Here is a 19187-nt window from a genome sequence, read left to right as displayed (position 1 = left end):
TATCATCACCGCGACGTGTCAACGTCTCGCTTCATCGGTCAACAATTTAGGGATGTGCCAGAGTAAATATGGCTTGCATCCTGGGTGTTGGAACTTGGAGGCATCCTGGGTCTTGTTGTCTTAGTTGTCATATTACTTGATTAGGTCTCGGTTAGAAACCTTTTGGGGATGAAGAGAATTTTCTGCAAGGATGGATTGTTTGATCAAGGAGAAATCTGGCAAGCCATCAGTTCACAGATCCATCAGTATATCTGTTGTCTGTGCCGTGGGCAGGCAAGTTCATTATTTGATTAGTGAATCTTCTGTTCATTAATAAGTCAGTTGTCGGTCACTTACTTGTAATGTTAGCGTGTCGGTTATCCTTCAACTTGAACTCCCTAGGAAAAGGAAAGATTCACAATTATAATGTGGCACCAGGCTATTGCCTTGATGAAGCTGCTTTTAACTTTAAGTCATATAAGTCATGTTATCCTGCAGTATGTTGAAGGCTAATGCGTTTACATGCAAGACCTGTGAAGTACATTAATCATTATTCACACCTGAAATTTCCATTGTACATTGTACATTGTAAATTGTGTACATTTGGGCAATGTAATATAAAACCAGCAAGTTGCGGCCAAATGGAATGTTGTTCAGTGTGCTGATCTTGACCGGTTTCCGGTGTTATGTTTCAAAATTAGCCTTCCCATACATGTATGGTAGCTTTTGGGGACACAATACATTTACACATTTATACATGTAAACTGTTACTACATGTACTTGTATGTGCATTTTATATTTAAACTCAAAACATGGTGTAGTTCTCCAGCAGCACAACTTTTACACTTGCAGCAAAATTGAAATATCTTGACTGTGACTGCCAAGATTCCCACAAAGGCCCATGTATACCTTTTAGTAGAGATGCATACCAAATAGTGGATTCATTCCCGGCGCATTGTATTTGTCTAGGCTGCATTTGGAAACTGTATTTGGAATTCCAGCATGCGATGGATTGCAGTATGAAATCCCTGGACGGTTCACATTTCATCTTGGGCAGTCTTGTAGAATGAGGTATCCTTGCTTCTCCCCTCTAAACACCCCAGATCGGGACCGTCTGTCTGTCTGCTGCTTGTTACAGAATGCTTCATGCAGCATGAATGTGCCACATCTGTGAAGTGGGTCTGGCCGACATCTTGAAGGGGGAATATTATATTGTGTCATCAGTTGCTCCTGGAGGAATGTACGAGAATATAATGGGGGAGGGGGACTGAGAGTATCCATGGTCTCCCAAGATGATAGATGGCATAAAATGATACCGACATTACTGGCAAAGGGATGGGGCTTTTTAGTCATCATTCCATCAACTTCTCTCTCATTGGCACACAGGAGGAATGCTCCCAGGGGTATTCTGCTGCTTCTATTTCCTGGTTTTTGTGGTTGATGAGTGTCTTCATTCCATGGCAGTGGAGATTGGAAATGGACATGCCAGGCCTCACTGGGATGCCATTTTGAAGTTGGTCCAACTATTCATATCACAGGACTTTGTTCTTGTATTTTAAAACCATACAATGTATATTGATCAGTAAATAGCTTATATACATGTAATATGCATGTTGTACAAGTATGGTGCAACTGTAGTCTGCCTTTCTAAGATAAAAAAAATTAGCGCTTGTCAAAAAGCTTAATTTTTTCCCCTGGAAGTTTCAGGGCGCTTGTTGAAACAGAGCTTGTGTGAAATTGTGAAAGAAACAGCCTTTTCTGTGGAACATTTAAACGTGGTATTACAAACAATTAAGTGCCCCGAGATACACGTACATGTAAGTACAGTTTTTAAATGTACAGGTATAGTACACACACATGTACATGCAGATCTATCCTCACAGAACTGAAAAACCACCAGTGACCTGTAAGAAATTCCACCCTCCTGCTAATGTTGGCATCAGCTCCACAGCTACTTGCACATATGCATGTACATGTACGGTATGTATCAGAATTTGTGCTGTATTTTCATGCATGTACCCCCATGTACCGGTATGCATACTGCATGGACAAGCATGGACGCATTTTCAATTATTGATGACTGAAATTCATCTGACCCATCCCTGGTGGCTAAAGGGGTAATTAGCAGTGATAAGATGACCGTTGGAGGGAATAGGGGTGATTATGACGTGTGTGGGCAGAGTGCCCCCCTTCCAACTGTCATGCATAATATATTGTCCGAGGGGACAGAGATGTGGATTAATGTAATTTTCACTCTTGAAGTCAAAAGTCTTTCATTTATTGGCCTTGTGTATAATTTGATATGTACATGGACATTACAACATGGAAATAAATGTTGAGTCAAAAAAAAAATGTCCTGGAGTGAAAGAATGGTAGAGGAGTAGAGAGAAGGCGGGCTGGAAGAAATGGAGGGATGCTACTTGAGAAATGTGACAAGAAACTACCGGTACCATTGAAACTAAGGACCGGAATGTACAATACAGTCATTAGACCAATGCTCGTACATGTATGCAGTGTTGAAATGTAAGCACTGGAAGGAAATACGTGTACATGTGCATATAAAATGTCGAACATCAAACTACCTGAATCTTCCACATGGAATGTTTTCACCCTACAGGGCTATGCCTATTCACCGATCAAGCTCAAACTCCTTGACTTGGCGGGAGAGAAACGTCTTAGTCAAAGACCAAGATATTACGCTGCCCTAAGTGTCTTCTAAGGAGCTTTTAGCCCGGGCCGCGTTTGGATAAGATCACCGACACTCGCGCAACCTTTCAAATGTCACGTCACACAGCCCAATCAATACCCCGGGACTCTGACTATCCGGTGCTGAGCTGCGGCTTGAGCCTGTGTGTTTTTGGATCTGGAGACTCAGGATATTTGCTTGATTTAACATGCAGATATTGTGTATTAATGCCGGACAGTGTAGGGGCCTGATTTTTTTCAGTGCAGGTGGGGGGATATTGGTGTTTGCTTCAAGCAGGTGGCTTTTCAAAGATCTAATATCAAAAAATATTTTTTTTAAAGGTGGAAGGATGCTTATTCGTGACCGTGCACATTTCCTGTCAGAAGATATTATTGATTGTGTTTAGCTTGGCGCAGACCCCCCAGTGGGGCCTGTGTTTTTTTTCTATTTTTTGTGAGCACACCTACAAGTACGTAAAATGGACACTAGACTTTGGGGTTACAGCTAGAGGATGTTGTCTTTACAAACACACACATGTGTAAATACATCACCAGTACTTGTAAAAACATCACTGATCTGAGGATGCATTCACACTGGTTTGCTTTTTTTTTTTAATATTGCTGTTTCTCAGGTGATAGACAGTTTGAACAAGATCGAAAGCACCAAGACTTTCACAGAGTTTGTTCAGTGCTTCAGCCAGTTCGGAAAGGAGATGGTGGAACTAGCTCACCTGACTGGCGATCGGCAAAATGTGAGTAAAAAAAAACAGGTTTCCCAGTTTTCATTCGCCTTAAGTTCCTCACCTTAAGGGCAAGCGTTCAAATGGAATTCATATCTTACTGAAAAATCAGATATGCGGCTTGAAGACTAAAGGTCAGTGCCAGACATGTCAGGGCTTGAGCTGAGGTATTCCAGTTGAGACTTTTTGGTTGAGGTGATGGATGTCTCCTCGGAGAAAGTTACGTGCATTTTCAACGGTGGTTTGTGAACCACATGGGGGGGCTGAAAACAAATGGGGATTCACCCAAAAATTTGATGATTTTCTCTAAGTAATCTTAATTTCTCAGGTGTGAGGCTAGCATTTTGAGACGTTTAATCATCGTCTTATTTAAATTAAAAAACAAAAATGAAACAAGTAGTTGCCGTGACGTACGATAGCCCTGTTCTCCTCACCCAACCTCGCCTGCCAATATTGGTCTTTCTGAGCTCAGACTTGCATACATTTACATCCAAGCCAGGGACTAAATGTCCGTCCATCCTAAATGTTAAAGTTTTGAGACAGTTCTTCAAAAACTCAGTTCAAAAATGTGTTAATTTGGAGACCGACAGGTTGTTCAAAATCCACTTAATTGAAGAAAGCCCCAAACCCTTCAATGTTACCGTAAGTTGCATTTAGTTTTGTCTCCTCCACCCACAAGGATCTGAAAGATGGCAAGATGAAAGCCAAGATGGCAGCTGCCAGAGCGATACTGGAAAGATCCACCATGATGCTCTTGACATCATGTAAGGTATGTACACATGTACAGTACGCGTACCGGTACTTGTGCGTCATCATGCTTTAGGAAGCTGCCTGTACCGTATGTGACTGCTTGCCATTGTCTTGAAGACATGCATTCACTATAGAATTCACTTAACCCTAACTCCCCAGATTGATTTACTAGGAACCATACCCATTCACACAAATTCCAACACCATATGGTAAACTGTGCACAAAAACTGTTGGACTCTGTTTATTTTGGGTATGCCTGAACCCATGTTAAAGCACAAGCACTTTAGGGGTACAGTACCCAGTGCCACAAATTCACACACTTTACTGATGTTCAGTTCTGTGTGGTTAGGGAAGGTTAGGGTTAATGGATTTTTTCCAGCATCTTCTAATTGTGCTCTTTTAGGTTTAACGTGTAAATTATACTACTAACTGGCATTGCATAATATTTAACTAGAAATGTCACATCAGCCTTTAACAGATTGCTGAGATTGTTTTATGAAGGTACCTTTTATTCTGATAAAATACCATCGTATGCATCAAAGCATTGGGGTCCAGTTGTCAGAAGAGTCTCACTGTGCTCAGAAATTGTAATAGTGGAGGTAATGAATGATATGCTCACAAGATTTCAGCTGTGTCTTGATTCAAACAGGTGTCTTTAGGAGCAGGCGTAATGTTTTTCCTACTCAATAGGATTTCAGATTTTCTGGCTGTCATTTCCTGTTATTTCCTTCACTTTTAACATTCTGGTCTTAAATGTATGGTGCTTCTAGGGGTCTGTATGGAATCAACCCCTGTTTTTCCTTTAGGATCAAACACATTCATACATGTACATGTATGTATACATGAACGTACATGTACCAGTATGTACGTACAGTACATTGCATGCCATTGGCTCAACCACGTTGAAATGTATTCATTGTACCACATTGAATGTCTTCATTGTGCAGCTCATTTGAACATAATGTGACCTGTCAACACAAAATGAGCTGAAAGTCGGAATTTTCAAAAATTGAGATCTTGGTATTTTTTAAATCAGCAGAAAGAGAGCTTTTCAATGGTACATGTATGTACATGGAACACTTAGGGTAAAAGTATGATGTGACCAGGTGGCATTATTCTGACAGCTTTGTGTCTTTATTTCTAACATTTCTTCAACATTTCTGACCTGGCACAAATAATGCTATCATCAAAATTGCTGAGAAAATGACATTTTAAATATCTGATCCCGCTAACAAAATTCGAATTAAATAGGGGGGTTACTCTTTCAAAATATTATAAAATGCCTAAATTGACCTCCACTTCAATATTTCACTTTGCACCCTAAAACAAGAAAGAGCAGAATGCGACTTCACGCTCATTTTGTCGTGCCAGGTCATATATCTGTATGAAATTTGCACTTTGTAAATGAATAATTTATTATAAGTATTATTTTTATTATTATGTACATCACAACCGAGGAGGTACATGTAGATGTAGCTGTTTTCCAGTATTCTCCTTGGATCAGGGTTCCCAAGGTCATGGAAAATCCTGAAAAAAAATGGGAAAACGTTGTCCTAGAAAGTCATAGAAAAGTCATGGAAAATTGAGAAAAAAATACAGATTCCTGGAATTACATGTATGTTTTCAGGTTGAAAACAGACATGGAAAAGTCACAGAAATCAAAACCATGCAATGCCACCTGTGATGTGATAATGGAATAATACTAAATTTCATAATAAAATAATTGTAAATAATGATGAAGTTCATACCAGACAACTTTCTCTGCCAAATGACATTCAGTGTCATGGAAATTGTTATACAGTATTCAAGTAATGGAAAGTCCTGGAAAAATCATGAAATTTGGTTTTTAGATTTCTGTGGGAACCCTGATGGGTGCACTCTAGTTATTTCCCGTCATAATAAAAATAATGATGATGATATCAAAGCAGCTGTAAGGCACACAGCATCTAACAGTCATAGCCTAAACAGTTGGACACAGGCCCCCCATATAGAAAATCCGTACATTTGCAGGTACATGCACATGTACATCATACATGTAGTGTGTTATGCAGGTAGTGTTGATGCTAGCAAGTAATAAAACACTGATTGATGTTCTTGAACTTGAACATTTAAATGAGCTCAAAGTTACCTGATTCATGAATTCGGCTGCATTTCGTGACATCTTTGAGGGAAGTGAAAAGAAAGACATTTGTGTTTATTAATTGGATTTGAAAGTCCAAGGGCTCCCGTTCATACAAGTTGAAGCTGAACGTCGTTATAACTAATGAAATGATGGAAAAATGGTGATACATTGAGTTGTCTTCTTGATTGAAATTGATGAACCAAATCAGCTGCGGATACCTCCTCCTGCTACTGTATATGTCAGGAGGCTATGAAATTACCTCACAGCTAGACACAGCTGTTTTCTGCAGACCTTGACATTTTCATCAACAGCCTGTGCCTGCTTGTCCTGTTATTGGTCTCAAACCATTCCCTTTTTTTCTTTACCATCCTGCAGACGTGCCTTAGACATCCTGACTGTGTTCCCGCCAAGGAGACGCGGAACGGCGTGTTTGTCAACATGCGACGCGCCCTCAGCCTGATTGACGATGTCATCAACGACGGCTACGCCCAGCCGGTGCAGAACGGCATCGCCTCGCCCAGGAACACAAACAATGCCCTGCAGGAGCTGATGGTAAGTCGGCCATGTGTGCAAACCGGCCAAGACTTTGTTGGAGGCTTGCCAATTGCTGTACCAGGGTTGCCCTCCCAGGGTTGCAGCTCAAGAACAGTGCTAATGCAGGCCAACATTTGTACATCTACCAACTACTTCAGATAAGGCTAGAATTTACTCTTCACGCATCAGACTTTCTCAGTCTTCATATTTTCACCGTAGATATTTTAAGTGTATCTGAAATAACTTTTGCTGAAAGTGTATTTAAGAAGCTGCTATGTTCACAGTGGCTCTTGATGCATTAGGGGCTGCCATTGGTGATGACAACAGTCGCAGTGATTATTGTTCCACTTGGGGCTGGCGGGTTTGCCCAAACATAGTAAACTATTTGTAAACATCAGGGCAAAAATCCAAAATTAATTTACACCTCTCTGGCGCAAATCCATCCTTGAAATAGTTGTTCGCAGTACCCACTGCTACATCTGATTTGAACCAACCAGTCAACACCGGCAAACTGGGTGGTCGAGTGGTTGAGACGTCTTCACTAGTAAGCAGGAGGTCGTGGGTTTGAGTCCACCCGAGTACTCGCGTGGATTTTTCAGAAGCCTTCAGGGGCATACACTGAGTATACAGTGTCAAAATGCACGTCGGGCAGGGCAAAAATCCAAAATTTAATAGTGAACTATTGTTTGCCCATAGATTCATGTGAAACTGGGATTCTGAACCAGTACTATTCTAGTGTTTTTCTACTGAATTCTAGTGATTCTAGTGATTTTAATCATTGAGAAGTTTGTTGGTCTTATTAGAAGGCACTTCCTCCATGTTGAATACCAAGCAGTCCAGATTAGTAAGGGAATAAATGTGTGCTTGGCCGGTTTTAAACATGTGTTTAAGACCGACTCAGGAGAATGGATGCGACTAATGCCGAGCTGTAGGTTGGGCATGGCCAAGCACATACTTATTCCCATTCATAAATACCTGTTTTTAGTTAGTCAGAAGAATTTTACTTTCATTTTCCCATAGAGCTATACATACATGTATAGTTCATCTTTTCTAACACCCCTGTCCATTTTTATGGTATATTCCTTGTGCAAGTTGTCCAGAAGTATGTCCACATATGGACTTTGTGCACACGTGGTGCGTGGTGCGTTTTGCATGCCATGTTGCACGCAGATTCTTGACCAATAGGAATAGATGAAACTGTCTTGCTCTTATCCAGGTGCCAGAGCATTTTTACTCAGTGTGCATTATCAAATCTGAGCGGGCATTATCAAATGTTAAAACTTGGTCACGTTGCACGTTGTGGAGTAGTGAGACTGTCTGAAGTATCTGTGAGTGCAGATTAGTAGTCAGCATTTGTAACTTATATCTGTCTAGTAATGTCATAACAGGACAACCACAAGTAGGCCAAAGTATTGTTTTTTTGAAAGGATTTTTGCAGTAAAGCCCATTGAATCAAATTTGCCTTTATTTAAGTTTCATGTTTTGATCTAGTGGACTTTTGTATGTTGCCGTAGAGAAAGGAACACAAATATTTTACCAGTATTTTTTACATTTCTAACATCTTGTCTATTTTGTTCTTTGAAAGTCAAGTCTGTTGTGTGCAGTAGAAAGCAACACTTACCCAGTCTCTTTGCAAACACCTACACAGTAGTACAATCTCACGGAGCTGAGGCTTTGTACATTCCACTTTCATGGTCTCTCCCTCTGAACAACCCCAGGATCTGGTGGAAACGGCCAAAGTCACCCAGGCCGACCGGTCCACCAGGGACAAGATGCAGTGTGTGCTGGACACGGTCATCGACACAACGCAGGACTTCACCGACTCAGCCTACACGTCCCACGAGCACCGGGAGCGCATCCTGACCCTGCGGGACAGGGCTAGGACGGACCTGCGCACCCTGGCTGGCGTGGGCACTGCCCTGGTGAGTAACTACCCCTTGGGATAAAAAAAGAAGGAGGAACAACTTCAAGAACTTTTGCTCCTGAACTGGGTACTCAGGACCTAACCAGCAGGTTCTTTGGGTGGTATGTGGCCTAGTGGTTGGGTTATGTAACTCCTGATTCTAGGATCCAGGGCTTGAATCCAGCCGTCAATCACATTTTTTCGACCTGTTTAGGGTATGTGACTTGTCCAAGGTCACAACAGGTCAGTAAGTGCCCCTCTCTCCAACCAAGGGTGTAAATGGGTACCTATAGGGTAGAGATGGTTCCTTTTTTTTGTTTGTTTAGGTGTGTGTGGCCGAAATGGCAGCATTCCAGCCTTGTAAATGTACATGTACCTCCAAAGAGCTGAGATTGCTCTAGGAATGTTTGTTGAACCAATTAGCCAGGATAATTCCATGTAAAGATCATTGGGAATCCATTGGCACCGAAATTTGCTATATGGAGAAGTTATATTTACTGCATCGTATTATTACTCACTGTTATTTGAATGTTGCCATTCCAAGAATGACACTAAGGGCTTTCCATGAGCCAGTTTTGTGTTTTGTTGTTGAATGACCTTGCCTTTTTGAAATAACAAACTGGCACATTCCAGAGCACACTACAGGGAATGCCTGTGCACAGAGCAGATAGACAAGGGTATTGTCGAACTGTAGACAGATGGGGAGATGCCTCATTTCTACATGTCATTTCTTGATTTTGGGGGCTTTTAGGAAAAGAAGCCGAACAAACAGCAGGAGCAGGACCTGGAGATGTGCGTCCAGCAGATGTCCAAGACCCTGCTGGACCTCAAGAAGCAGCTGCAGAACACGGCGCTGGACCAGGCCTCGGAGATCTTCCGCTCCAGCGATGACCAAGACCTCCTAGCCAACCTCAAGCAGAGGGGAGCAGCCGGGGAGTTGGACAGGGTGGAGGAGCACGCGCTGAAGTTCAGCGAACACTCGGAACAGCTTCAAGAGGTACTTGTGAAGTTTTGTTTAAAGAAAGGAATCACACAAGGTCACTTTTTTGGGTAGACATTAGTTAAAAGTTGTAATCGACCCAAACATCAGGTAACCCAAAGTTACTTGAATTGAACACCTGTTGTTGATTGACTATAATAAGCACCAAGCAGAAGTGCTGTGCTGTCAAACAGCATTTTGGAAATTTTGGGAAGTTTCGTTTCAAAAATAACCATTTTTGTGGAGAGTGTTTTGTTTTTAGGGAATCTAAGTGTGGCTTAGACAATCACATTGGTGAGCATTGTCTCTGACTGATTTTCTCTGAGTATGAAGCCATCATATGTAAATAGTGTTTGTGCTAGAAGCCAGTTTGCAGAGTATGCTCAGAATGGCATGAGTCATAGGTCATTTGGGATAAACATTGAGAACATATATGTATGTAGGCCCTTCAGTGCACTGAACACGTTCAAGCTGGCATAGCGTCACATGCTCTTCTCCCAAGTGACCTTGCCAATTAAAATATTGAATTAGCTTTATGTACAGGAGTATGCATAGTTTAAGCCAAGACTGGTCGCCTAAGTTGGTTATTCAGAGTGTACATGCATAAGAGTTTAGATCAGAAGTTTATGGTAAGGTGCATGATACAATGACGGGTCGGTAGAGTAGTATCCTGCAGTATGAAGGAGTAATGTGGTGAAAGAGGAGTTTTCAAGTTTTCAGTACTTCTTTAAAAATGTTTTTCCATGACAATGCCATCTGTCATATTATATTGGTTGTGTCATTTCGACAGGCATGCAGGTTACTTGGCCACATTGCTGGTACAGTGCCCTTGGCGATATCTGCTGATTATGCAGAGAACAACATCAAATCATTAGGTCCTCAAGTAAGTCAGCATTTGCATTTGGGAACTTATTAATAATTATTGACCTCGGGCCAATTTCGTAGAGCTGCTTAAGCACAAAATTTGCTTAAGTGCAAAAAAGCCTTGCTTAAAAACAAAGGTTACCAGCTCAAACTCTATCTGATTGTCATGCTAACCAAAAGACAGCTAAATATGATCCAAACACAATATACGTCACATGGAATTTTTTACTGATTTATTATGTAAGGTTTACTTGCGCTTAGCAAATTTTGTGCTTAAGCAGCTCTATGAAATTGGCCCCACTTCTTGAAGACAGTGATTGTGTAGAAATGTACACTCAAGAATATGGGTGTTTCACAATAGTGTGCCTCCAAGAGTTTTTAATGTGTTGGCCAATCACAGTTCTCGAAAACTGTCGACCCAGTGCGCGTTTGGAAAGGATCAACAAGTTTCGCGCATTGTGATTGGCCAATGCGTTTCAAACTCTTCAAGGTGCACTATCGTGAATTGCCCATATTATAAAATTTCCTTTCCTTGATGTAGGTTTTGTGGTTCATTCCAAGTATTGCTTGACTGTTCAACAAATATAAATTTTTTGTTGCAAATAAGTACTACCTGATAGTGGCTATATTTGGATGTCCTCTCTTTCACACTTACTGTCCAAGACAAGGGGAAGGATTTCAACAGGCATGGAGGTTTCCCTCAAACAGCTCCTTTCCATTTTCTTAACTCCCCATTAATGCTGTTCCTGAAACATTTGAAATGCACCCCATGAAGCCTGTGATTTCCTTTTATTGCACAATGAAATAATACTACCCCCATCAGGGCATACTAGAATATCATGGTTGTTGATGGTTTAACTTGGACATCTCTCTCATGAAGTGTGTGTGTGTGGTAGCCATGGCACCCTTGTTATCATCCTCCTGGCAACGTTCTTTTCCCCACTTGTCTAGATTGTTGCCTTGGCAACCACCCTGGCAATTCATCCGAGCAGTAAGATTGCCAAGGAGAGCCTGGAGGTCTTCAGCGACACGTGGGAGAGCCAGGTCAACGACCTCTCACTGCTCGTCAAAGAAATTAATGACTGCTGTCAGGGCAAGACAAGTAAGATGAGAATAACAGCGAGGGGGGATCCTGCCCTAACAAAAGAAGTAGATCTCTTATGAAACTCCCTCTCATGTTTATGATCCACCAATGCAAATAGAGCCCAGTTTCAAGGAGTTGGCTCTAAGCAGAAAACGTCTATAGGTGAAATAAACACCAGCAAGGTACCAGTCTGTATCTTTTTTGTGGCCTTTTGGTTGGTAACCTAAGTTGCTAAGTAAATTTCTCCCATGTTCAGCAGAATTCTGTGCTTAGCTGGTCTTTAATCTTGGCTGTAGGAAGTAAGTGCCGAAATGTGTTCACTTGGATCTGCGAATGTGAACTTTGACAGGTTTGGTAACATATTGCAAGACAGTCGTTTTGATTATTGAATATTCATTTTTTTGTTATTTTTTTCACAGGTGAAAAGCAAGTGTATCTTTCATTACCAAGGCCAGGGGTGAGTATATGTATTTCTTCTGTATTGTCCGCAGCGCTTCTGCAGTTTTTACCTTTTCAGTATCATACCTAACAAATTATGTTGTCCGAAATACATTTATTCATTTGTATGCTGTAGCTTGCTGATGACAGTTTGCTCTCTAATTGCATATCTAGTTCACAGGAAAAGGTATGTGCTTTTAGACTTAAGCTGTTTTTACTACTTGTTGACTCGGACCTACTCTGAAAAGAAGGCCACTACCTGCTAGGTTGCATTCACCAAGTGCCTCCAATCAACTTACATGTGATGCATTAGGAAAGCTGAGTTGGCTTCTTGGATTTCAGGCAAAATTGAAGTGTAAGGTTCTGTCCCCTTGCAAAATCTTTGGCATTGTGTGAAATGCTTGAGAGGTGAATTATCATATATTGGAAAAAGTTTCAGTGTTGTTCAGTTCTTCAATTATACTGGTATATTGCTACATGCACAAGCATTATCTGTCTTTCTGTCACTGATAAACCTCAGGTTGCAAATTTCCAGGGCCAACTACATGTAGATGACTGAGCACATTCGGTGACTCTCTGGAGTGCTATTCCCTCTTGCTCTTGGCCGTACTGAGTAGAGATACCTGTGTCATGAGCAATGTGGTCATAGGCATAGAGGACACCCATTACTCCATTCACTTGTGACCATAAATCCTGGCATTAGGCCTACATATATTTTATCCCGAACTTGAACTTGACAAGCGAAGTCATTTTTTTATTTCCATCACTTGGCTCTTGTATTGCGGTTGAACAAGTAATGAATTTGGATTTGTTTCATCTGTGAGCAACAATTCTATGTATTTGAGGATGGTGGTAAGTCTAGATGCCTGTATATAGTTCATGCATTGGGTGTTGATCAACATAGTAATTGATGGTAACCTTTAATCAGTTTTGTACTTTCGATATTAATGCCTCACAAACTTTACGGCGTTGACTTGGCATTTATAGGATGTATATACTTGTGTAAATTACTGCTGTTGCTTTTGATATGCGGTAAGGACTAGAGACAAAGAATAATGGACTCAGCATAGGGCCATGGTTGGGTATATTACCAGCTTGCAATAGTCATCATTTGCATGGATGTCTTGTGTTAACTTGGAAGAGGTGAAAGGTGTATTGGACCTCAGCAGGCTGAGTTGTACATGGCAGAATTTCTGGACTTTTAGGTTCATGTACATGTGCATGGAGTCATGTACATGAAAGAAGGTCTGAGTGCAATTTTTGCCCTAGAACATGTAAGCTATTCATTCCCCCCCCCTTTTTTTAGGGGGGGTGGGGACAATGAACATCATACATGTACATCTAGTGGCCTGACATTGGGAAGAATATTTTCCTTTATCAAAGTAACAGCGCTGTTTTCTGTCTGACTTCCAAAAGCATTGTTAACCCAAGGTTTCTCAGATTAGTTTGAGGTCTTTAAGTGTCTTGCTTGCAGGTGTAGCTATCTTATTATAAGCTCTTTATTGGAGTAGTCAGGTATTACAGTTGTGGTTGGCCTTCTCAGCACAGGTGATTCAGCTGGAGCCAAAGAGATTTTTTTATGCCGGGAGAGGATTGCCTGTTTGGAAAGTGAAAGGCCCCGAAATTTTTCCCTCTGTATGTATGGAAACACATGTGTATAAAATATTCGCAGTTGAACTAATTCTTCATGAAAATTTGGATTGAGCAATCCAGCAGTGTTGTGCATTTCTGCTGAATAAAATGGACGTGTGTGTTGTACTCTACAAACTTTCTGTGTGTCTGCGTCTGTTGAAGAATGCACCATTCTTTCTGTACGTACAGCATAGGCAACAGGCTGCAAACCAGCAAAAGCACTAACCCACATTTCTGTCTTTGGTTTTTCATTTTGAACAGCATATCAAATGCTGACAAAGACAGCTGAAGACAGCCAACAATCATGAAGATAACTACGCTGAACCACATGCTTTTTTTTTTAATGAAGAGTTTCTGTTTTTTCTCTCGTGAAAATGGCAGAAAGCATATTTCAAGTTTCATGTTTTTTGTGCACGGCTAGTTGCCCTTTCTGAAAGAAAAGTGAAAAAAATACAGCTGTATTACTTTTTAAGTTTTTATTTGCTAATTTTTTTCCTTTGTTTTGTTTTTCTTTTGCCTCTTTACGCTTGCATAATACACTACTCTTGTAGTATATTCCAGTCAGTGTGAGTATAATTCATCCAAGTATGGACTAGTGTGAACTAACAATGGTGGTAGTTGCGCCTTTTGATTCGTTGAACCATTTTACATCTCTGCTGGTTTTGGTATATGCTTTGTGTTGACCATACAACACTTTGTTTTGCACTGATAACATTTTTCCAACTTTGGTGCATCTCCTGTCTGCAATACCTCCAGTGTGCCTCTTCTCCACTTACTGCCTGCTGTACTAATCATTACTAACGTTTGCTTCTTCTTTGCTCTAACATTGCTATTGTGTTATCTTTGGATTTTCTCATGTACTTGTAGTTAAATTTGTATGTGAGGTACCAGACACGTGTGCACATATTTGTAATGTTTATTGTACCTCAAACTCCTCGCAGGAGTTGTTTGCAAAGGTGGCAAAAGAGTAATAACGGATATCCGAAGAGTTTTCATTTTCATTGTGCGAGTTTTTCCAGCAATTATTACCACAGCAATTTCAATCCCTGGAGGTTACAAAAAACTTGACGTAGTTGATTTGATTCTAGCTATTGGTGCATTGACAGCTTAGTTTGAGAAAACAGGAAAATAGATGAACTGCAATTTCTCATCCACTACCCTTCATCAGTCTACCTGGTACATGGGAAAATAATTCCCTTATTTAACATTGTATGGTCCTCCCACCTTAAAATTTTGTAAAGCACTTTTTCTTGTTTTTTCGTCACACAGAGACTTACATGTATTGATATGGTGTATATGTATAACAATGCACATTGTTAGCCGTTTTTACATACCGTATGCATACCCCATGTGACTGCTTCTCGACCAATCAGCAGCATCGTACTAACCTAGGTATTTATGAATGTCAGACAAGCATGCCGTTTTTGATACCTGCATACATGTATCTCTGGTGTAAAGTCGGAAAGCCTTGATCCTACATAATCCCTCACCTCCGCTACTCATGCTGGAATGAGTTTACATTGTACACCTTGCTGTAATTACTGGGAACTGAGATACATGTATGAGTAGAATGTTACTTTAGCTCTGGGCTTTAGATGTACATGTATGTATGTAACTGCATGGACAACTGATTTGGGTTGTTTGTCTGGTTCATGATCTAGTTTTAATGTTTGGTTTTGTTTGTTTAATGATGAGGAAAATGCCACGCAATCTTCGTGGGTTGGGACTAGAATTTTCTGTTTGATGTTAGGTACAGGCAAAACCGATCATTAAATGGACATTATGTTGTTAATGTGTGCATATTCATGCCAACACTTCCAAGTGTGATGATCCTGTAAACCTAGAGAATTCTGCCAAGAGAAAAATACAGTGATGATTTATCAGGTGGCAGGTGACATTGTAGTGGTTGTTTCACCTTGAACTACTGGGAAAGAAATGGGTCATTCCAGGGGGGGACTTTGAAAGGTGGATAACATGATATCTCATGTTGCCTTAACAACAGAAAAGAGCTCTTTGCAGTCTCTGTTTTAGAAGATTCTTGTAACTTTTTTTTACTTGTTTATCTTTGCAACCCCACCTGTTTATGGTGCCCCTTTTAAAGCATATTCTCTTGTGCACATCTTGGACATAAACAAGTCCGTTGTATATAGAAGTCTACCTGTATATGCTTATGCCCTTGGTGCGCTAAAAACAAAATCTACATTGGGAATGTACATATTTACTTAAAAGGTCAGAGTGTCCACTCATCCTCTGCTGTATTTTTTTTAATTCTCCTGAGCACTGAAACAGAACCATCGCTGTTTGCCACATGAACCATACTTAACAAGGTCGCCCTCTCCCCTCATCCCCCAGAAATTCTTCCAAGTAAAAAACCAATCTCAAAAAAGACACAAGTTGAGTTCCAAATACTGTACATGCAGTCTTCTTTCCTTTTGCATGTGTGATGCATTATGCATTGAACATTGGGAACTCACTGGTGCAGGATCTCTCTCACTATCAACATGTTACGCTAGGCGAGTTTCAGTTGGCTGTGAGTGGATTTGAACAGGGAATGATTCATGCAAGGGCTGTTTATTATTCATGAACATCAACACCTCCAAAGTCATAGTCATCACTGATTCATGCGCGGACTTGGGGAAATAAAGGTTGTGTAAATGCGTCTGTTGCAACCAGGGTGACTGATCCATTTCCCAGTCCTGAACCTTTTGTGTCATTGCACAGGGGTGTATGGGCTCCATGCATGGATTAACGAGGGCGCTCTGTGTACTAATCATAAAGACCAGTGGTGGGCAGTTACATGTACTTTGTGCTAGTCAATGTGTGTTGTGCTTCATATTAGCTCTGGGGAAATCAGCATTCAACAGGGAAAGTGAAGGCTGACCTCACTGGTTCCCCTACATTTTTAATCACCCATTAATGTTTTAAATTTTACTACGTACCGGGCAAGTATCTGTATGTGATCAGAAACGTTTTGTATTTTTCCCCTCCTATAGCATACCAAAGTTGCCATGTTACAAGCACCCTTTAAACCAACACACACTAGATGTTCTTTGGAATAGTTGTGTTCTTAAGAATAATTTTGATCTGCAGGTGTAGTTAATAGATGAAACAGAGTTCCGGCAGGAATCTTTTGCTGTCTGTCCTCAGTTTTGTTCTGTATTGTTTCCTGGATCTCTGGTGTTGATCTTTTTTTTCTCAAAATTGTCTGTTTTTCTTGATATTTGAAAAATTGTGTATTTGTTGGTTTTAGATCTGAAGATTCAGATTGTGTAACTTGTCAAAGTTTGACCCCTGTAGATTTTGTTACCAATGTACTTCTTGTTTGTTTTATTCTCATTTTAGAAACACGGCTCCACACCCAAAAGTATCAAACCAGCCAAGCTTGATGCAGAGGTGAGTTTGAAGGAAGGGGATGACTGGGACAGCACCAGACCACTATGGTCAGTGGTGTTGGAATGTTGCAACCATACTCCAGGAGTCTTGGCTGCAGCTGGTCGTGCAGTTGTGTCTGTGGGAAGTAGTGTGATGTTTGAGACCATCACAAGGCCAGTCACAAGGCCAGTCACAAGACAAGGCACAAGGCCAGTCACAAGACCAGACACAAGACAATTCACAAGGCTGGTCACAAGGCCAGTCACAATTCCCGGCACAAGGCCAGTCACAAGACAAGGCACAAGGTCAGACACAAGACTAGTCGCAAGACCAGTCATTAGATAAGACACAAGACAAGATACAGAAACAGACACAAGACAAGTCACAAGACCTGTGGCACGACAAGTGGCATGATAAGTCACAAGTAAAAGGATGGACAGTGGCAAGTGAATGCTTTTGTGGTAATGATGTGACAGGCATTTTTACCACAAAATGTACTTTGAAAATTAAACCCTTCTTCATTGAATGCAATATTTCCTGGTGCCTTGTTTCTATCATTAAGTGTTTGTCTAAGTTTTTATCCCTGCTCTTTACTCAACAACAGTTCAAGTGACTCGCCATGACTTGTATAGCTATTGGTATGAAACTGTCCCCGATTCACGGATGTATTCATTTTCACATTGTGATTGCACAGATTTGGCACTGAAGAACAGGATTTGATATCTATTGTAGAAATCTGACTTCTACATACAGAGTAACCTCTCAATGATTTGACTCAGTGTCCCAGCATGTCCAAGACAATTGATTTCAGAAGACTTCCCGACAAACCCTGTTGAAGTTGCATATGACAGCTTGAATTGCTCCAAGAGAAATGGTCATGCCTGTTAACACTATTTTATTTTCGGTGCTTTTAGTTTTAATTTACATGTAAGGCCTGTCATGTTTCAAAAAAGTAGGAGAGCCTGAAGTTTCGATTCTAGCAGAATCTTTCTGAAAGGCACAAGGAAGCATTATTTAGGGTCCTCCAGTCATGTTTGATATATGGATTGTGCTTATTTACCCGTCGTTTATTCACTTGTCATTATAAGTGTGTTGTGGTTGAAGTTTTGGATGTCTGATGTAAAACTCCTTAGCTAAGACTGTCAAAGTACAATACATTTGACAGTGATGAATTTATAGAAATCTTATCGGTGCAGCCTGCTCATTAAACCTGAATTGACCATCTTGGGCATTTTGCAAAGGAGCTTTAAGTAATATCATCACCTTGATGGAGTTCTTTATCCTTCACAAAATTGGCTTGGGATGTGGTTTCTTGTGAATTTTCGTGATGTCAGGATTTTGACGTAAGCAGTGGATACTTAGTGCAACAAAGTCAAATGCAAGATTCAATGATCATTTTGAAAAGAGTCACAATAGTCCATTGCTGTTATTATTAAAATCCCTGTAGTGGATGTTTTTGGTGGATTTCTCTTCTCCAAATCTCACTCCTGATTGGCACATAATAGGCACCAAATTTACATGTAAGTCACAGCAGGAGAACCCTAAACAGTGCTGCCAACCCAAAGTGCAGGTTTTGAATCATGGGGTAGGGAGAGAGAACGGATAGTACAGGTTGCACAAAGGGGAGAGATAAGGACTCGCCATTCTTTTCTGTGGCCCACAGGAGCAAGCCAAGATTGCCAAGCTGGGTCTGGAGATGAAGCTCATGACATCAGAGCTGGACGCCGAGACGGACAAGTGGGGCGACCAAGACAATGACATCTTGAAGCGGGCCAAGAACATGTCCAGCATGGCCTACTCCATGTACCTCTTCACCAGGGGAGAAGGCATGCTGAAGACCACTCAAGATCTGTTCAAACAGGCGGAGGTGAGTAATATGGCAGGTGGAGTTGCTCTAGCTCTTAGTCTGAGCGGAAGATAGAGGAATGATGGGTTTCTCTCTCTTGCAAAAGGATGTATTTGAAAATAAGATTCAAATAAACAAGGGCTTCCTCCCTCTGAAATGTACCTGGAATTGTACAAATGTTACACAGTTTGAAGGTAGATAGTCGGTATACTTTAATGTATTGGAAGTTGGCAAACCGGTTCCCTCAGCTTTACCTCAG

At 40.9% G+C, this 19187-nt stretch overlaps 1 protein-coding gene across 4 annotated transcripts in view; it reads left to right on the top strand.

Annotated features, from left to right (window-relative positions):
- Positions 1 to 19187, top strand: part of ctnnal1 (catenin alpha like 1) — a 69963-nt gene that overhangs the window by 38597 nt on the left and 12179 nt on the right. For 2 of the 4 annotated variants that reach the window (XM_022255775.2, XM_022255791.2), the window contains exons 4-14: positions 3297 to 3416; positions 4084 to 4173; positions 6652 to 6828; positions 8529 to 8732; positions 9465 to 9710; positions 10483 to 10575; positions 11508 to 11658; positions 12060 to 12097; positions 14262 to 14276; positions 17053 to 17103; positions 18746 to 18949. In XM_022255775.2, coding sequence (XP_022111467.1) covers positions 3297 to 3416; positions 4084 to 4173; positions 6652 to 6828; positions 8529 to 8732; positions 9465 to 9710; positions 10483 to 10575; positions 11508 to 11658; positions 12060 to 12097; positions 14262 to 14276; positions 17053 to 17103; positions 18746 to 18949 — 1389 coding nt within the window. The remainder of the gene's footprint in view (positions 1 to 3296; positions 3417 to 4083; positions 4174 to 6651; positions 6829 to 8528; positions 8733 to 9464; positions 9711 to 10482; positions 10576 to 11507; positions 11659 to 12059; positions 12098 to 14261; positions 14277 to 17052; positions 17104 to 18745; positions 18950 to 19187) is intronic. The other 2 variants (XM_022255782.2, XM_087134882.1) reach the window with 1 other exon arrangement.

The sequence above is a fragment of the Acanthaster planci genome, linkage group LG03 (genome assembly GCF_054643075.1).
Source record: "Acanthaster planci isolate LZ-2023a linkage group LG03, COTS_SCS, whole genome shotgun sequence".
Lineage (NCBI taxonomy): Eukaryota > Metazoa > Echinodermata > Asteroidea > Valvatida > Acanthasteridae > Acanthaster > Acanthaster planci.
This window is presented reverse-complemented; position numbering and strand designations above follow the sequence as displayed.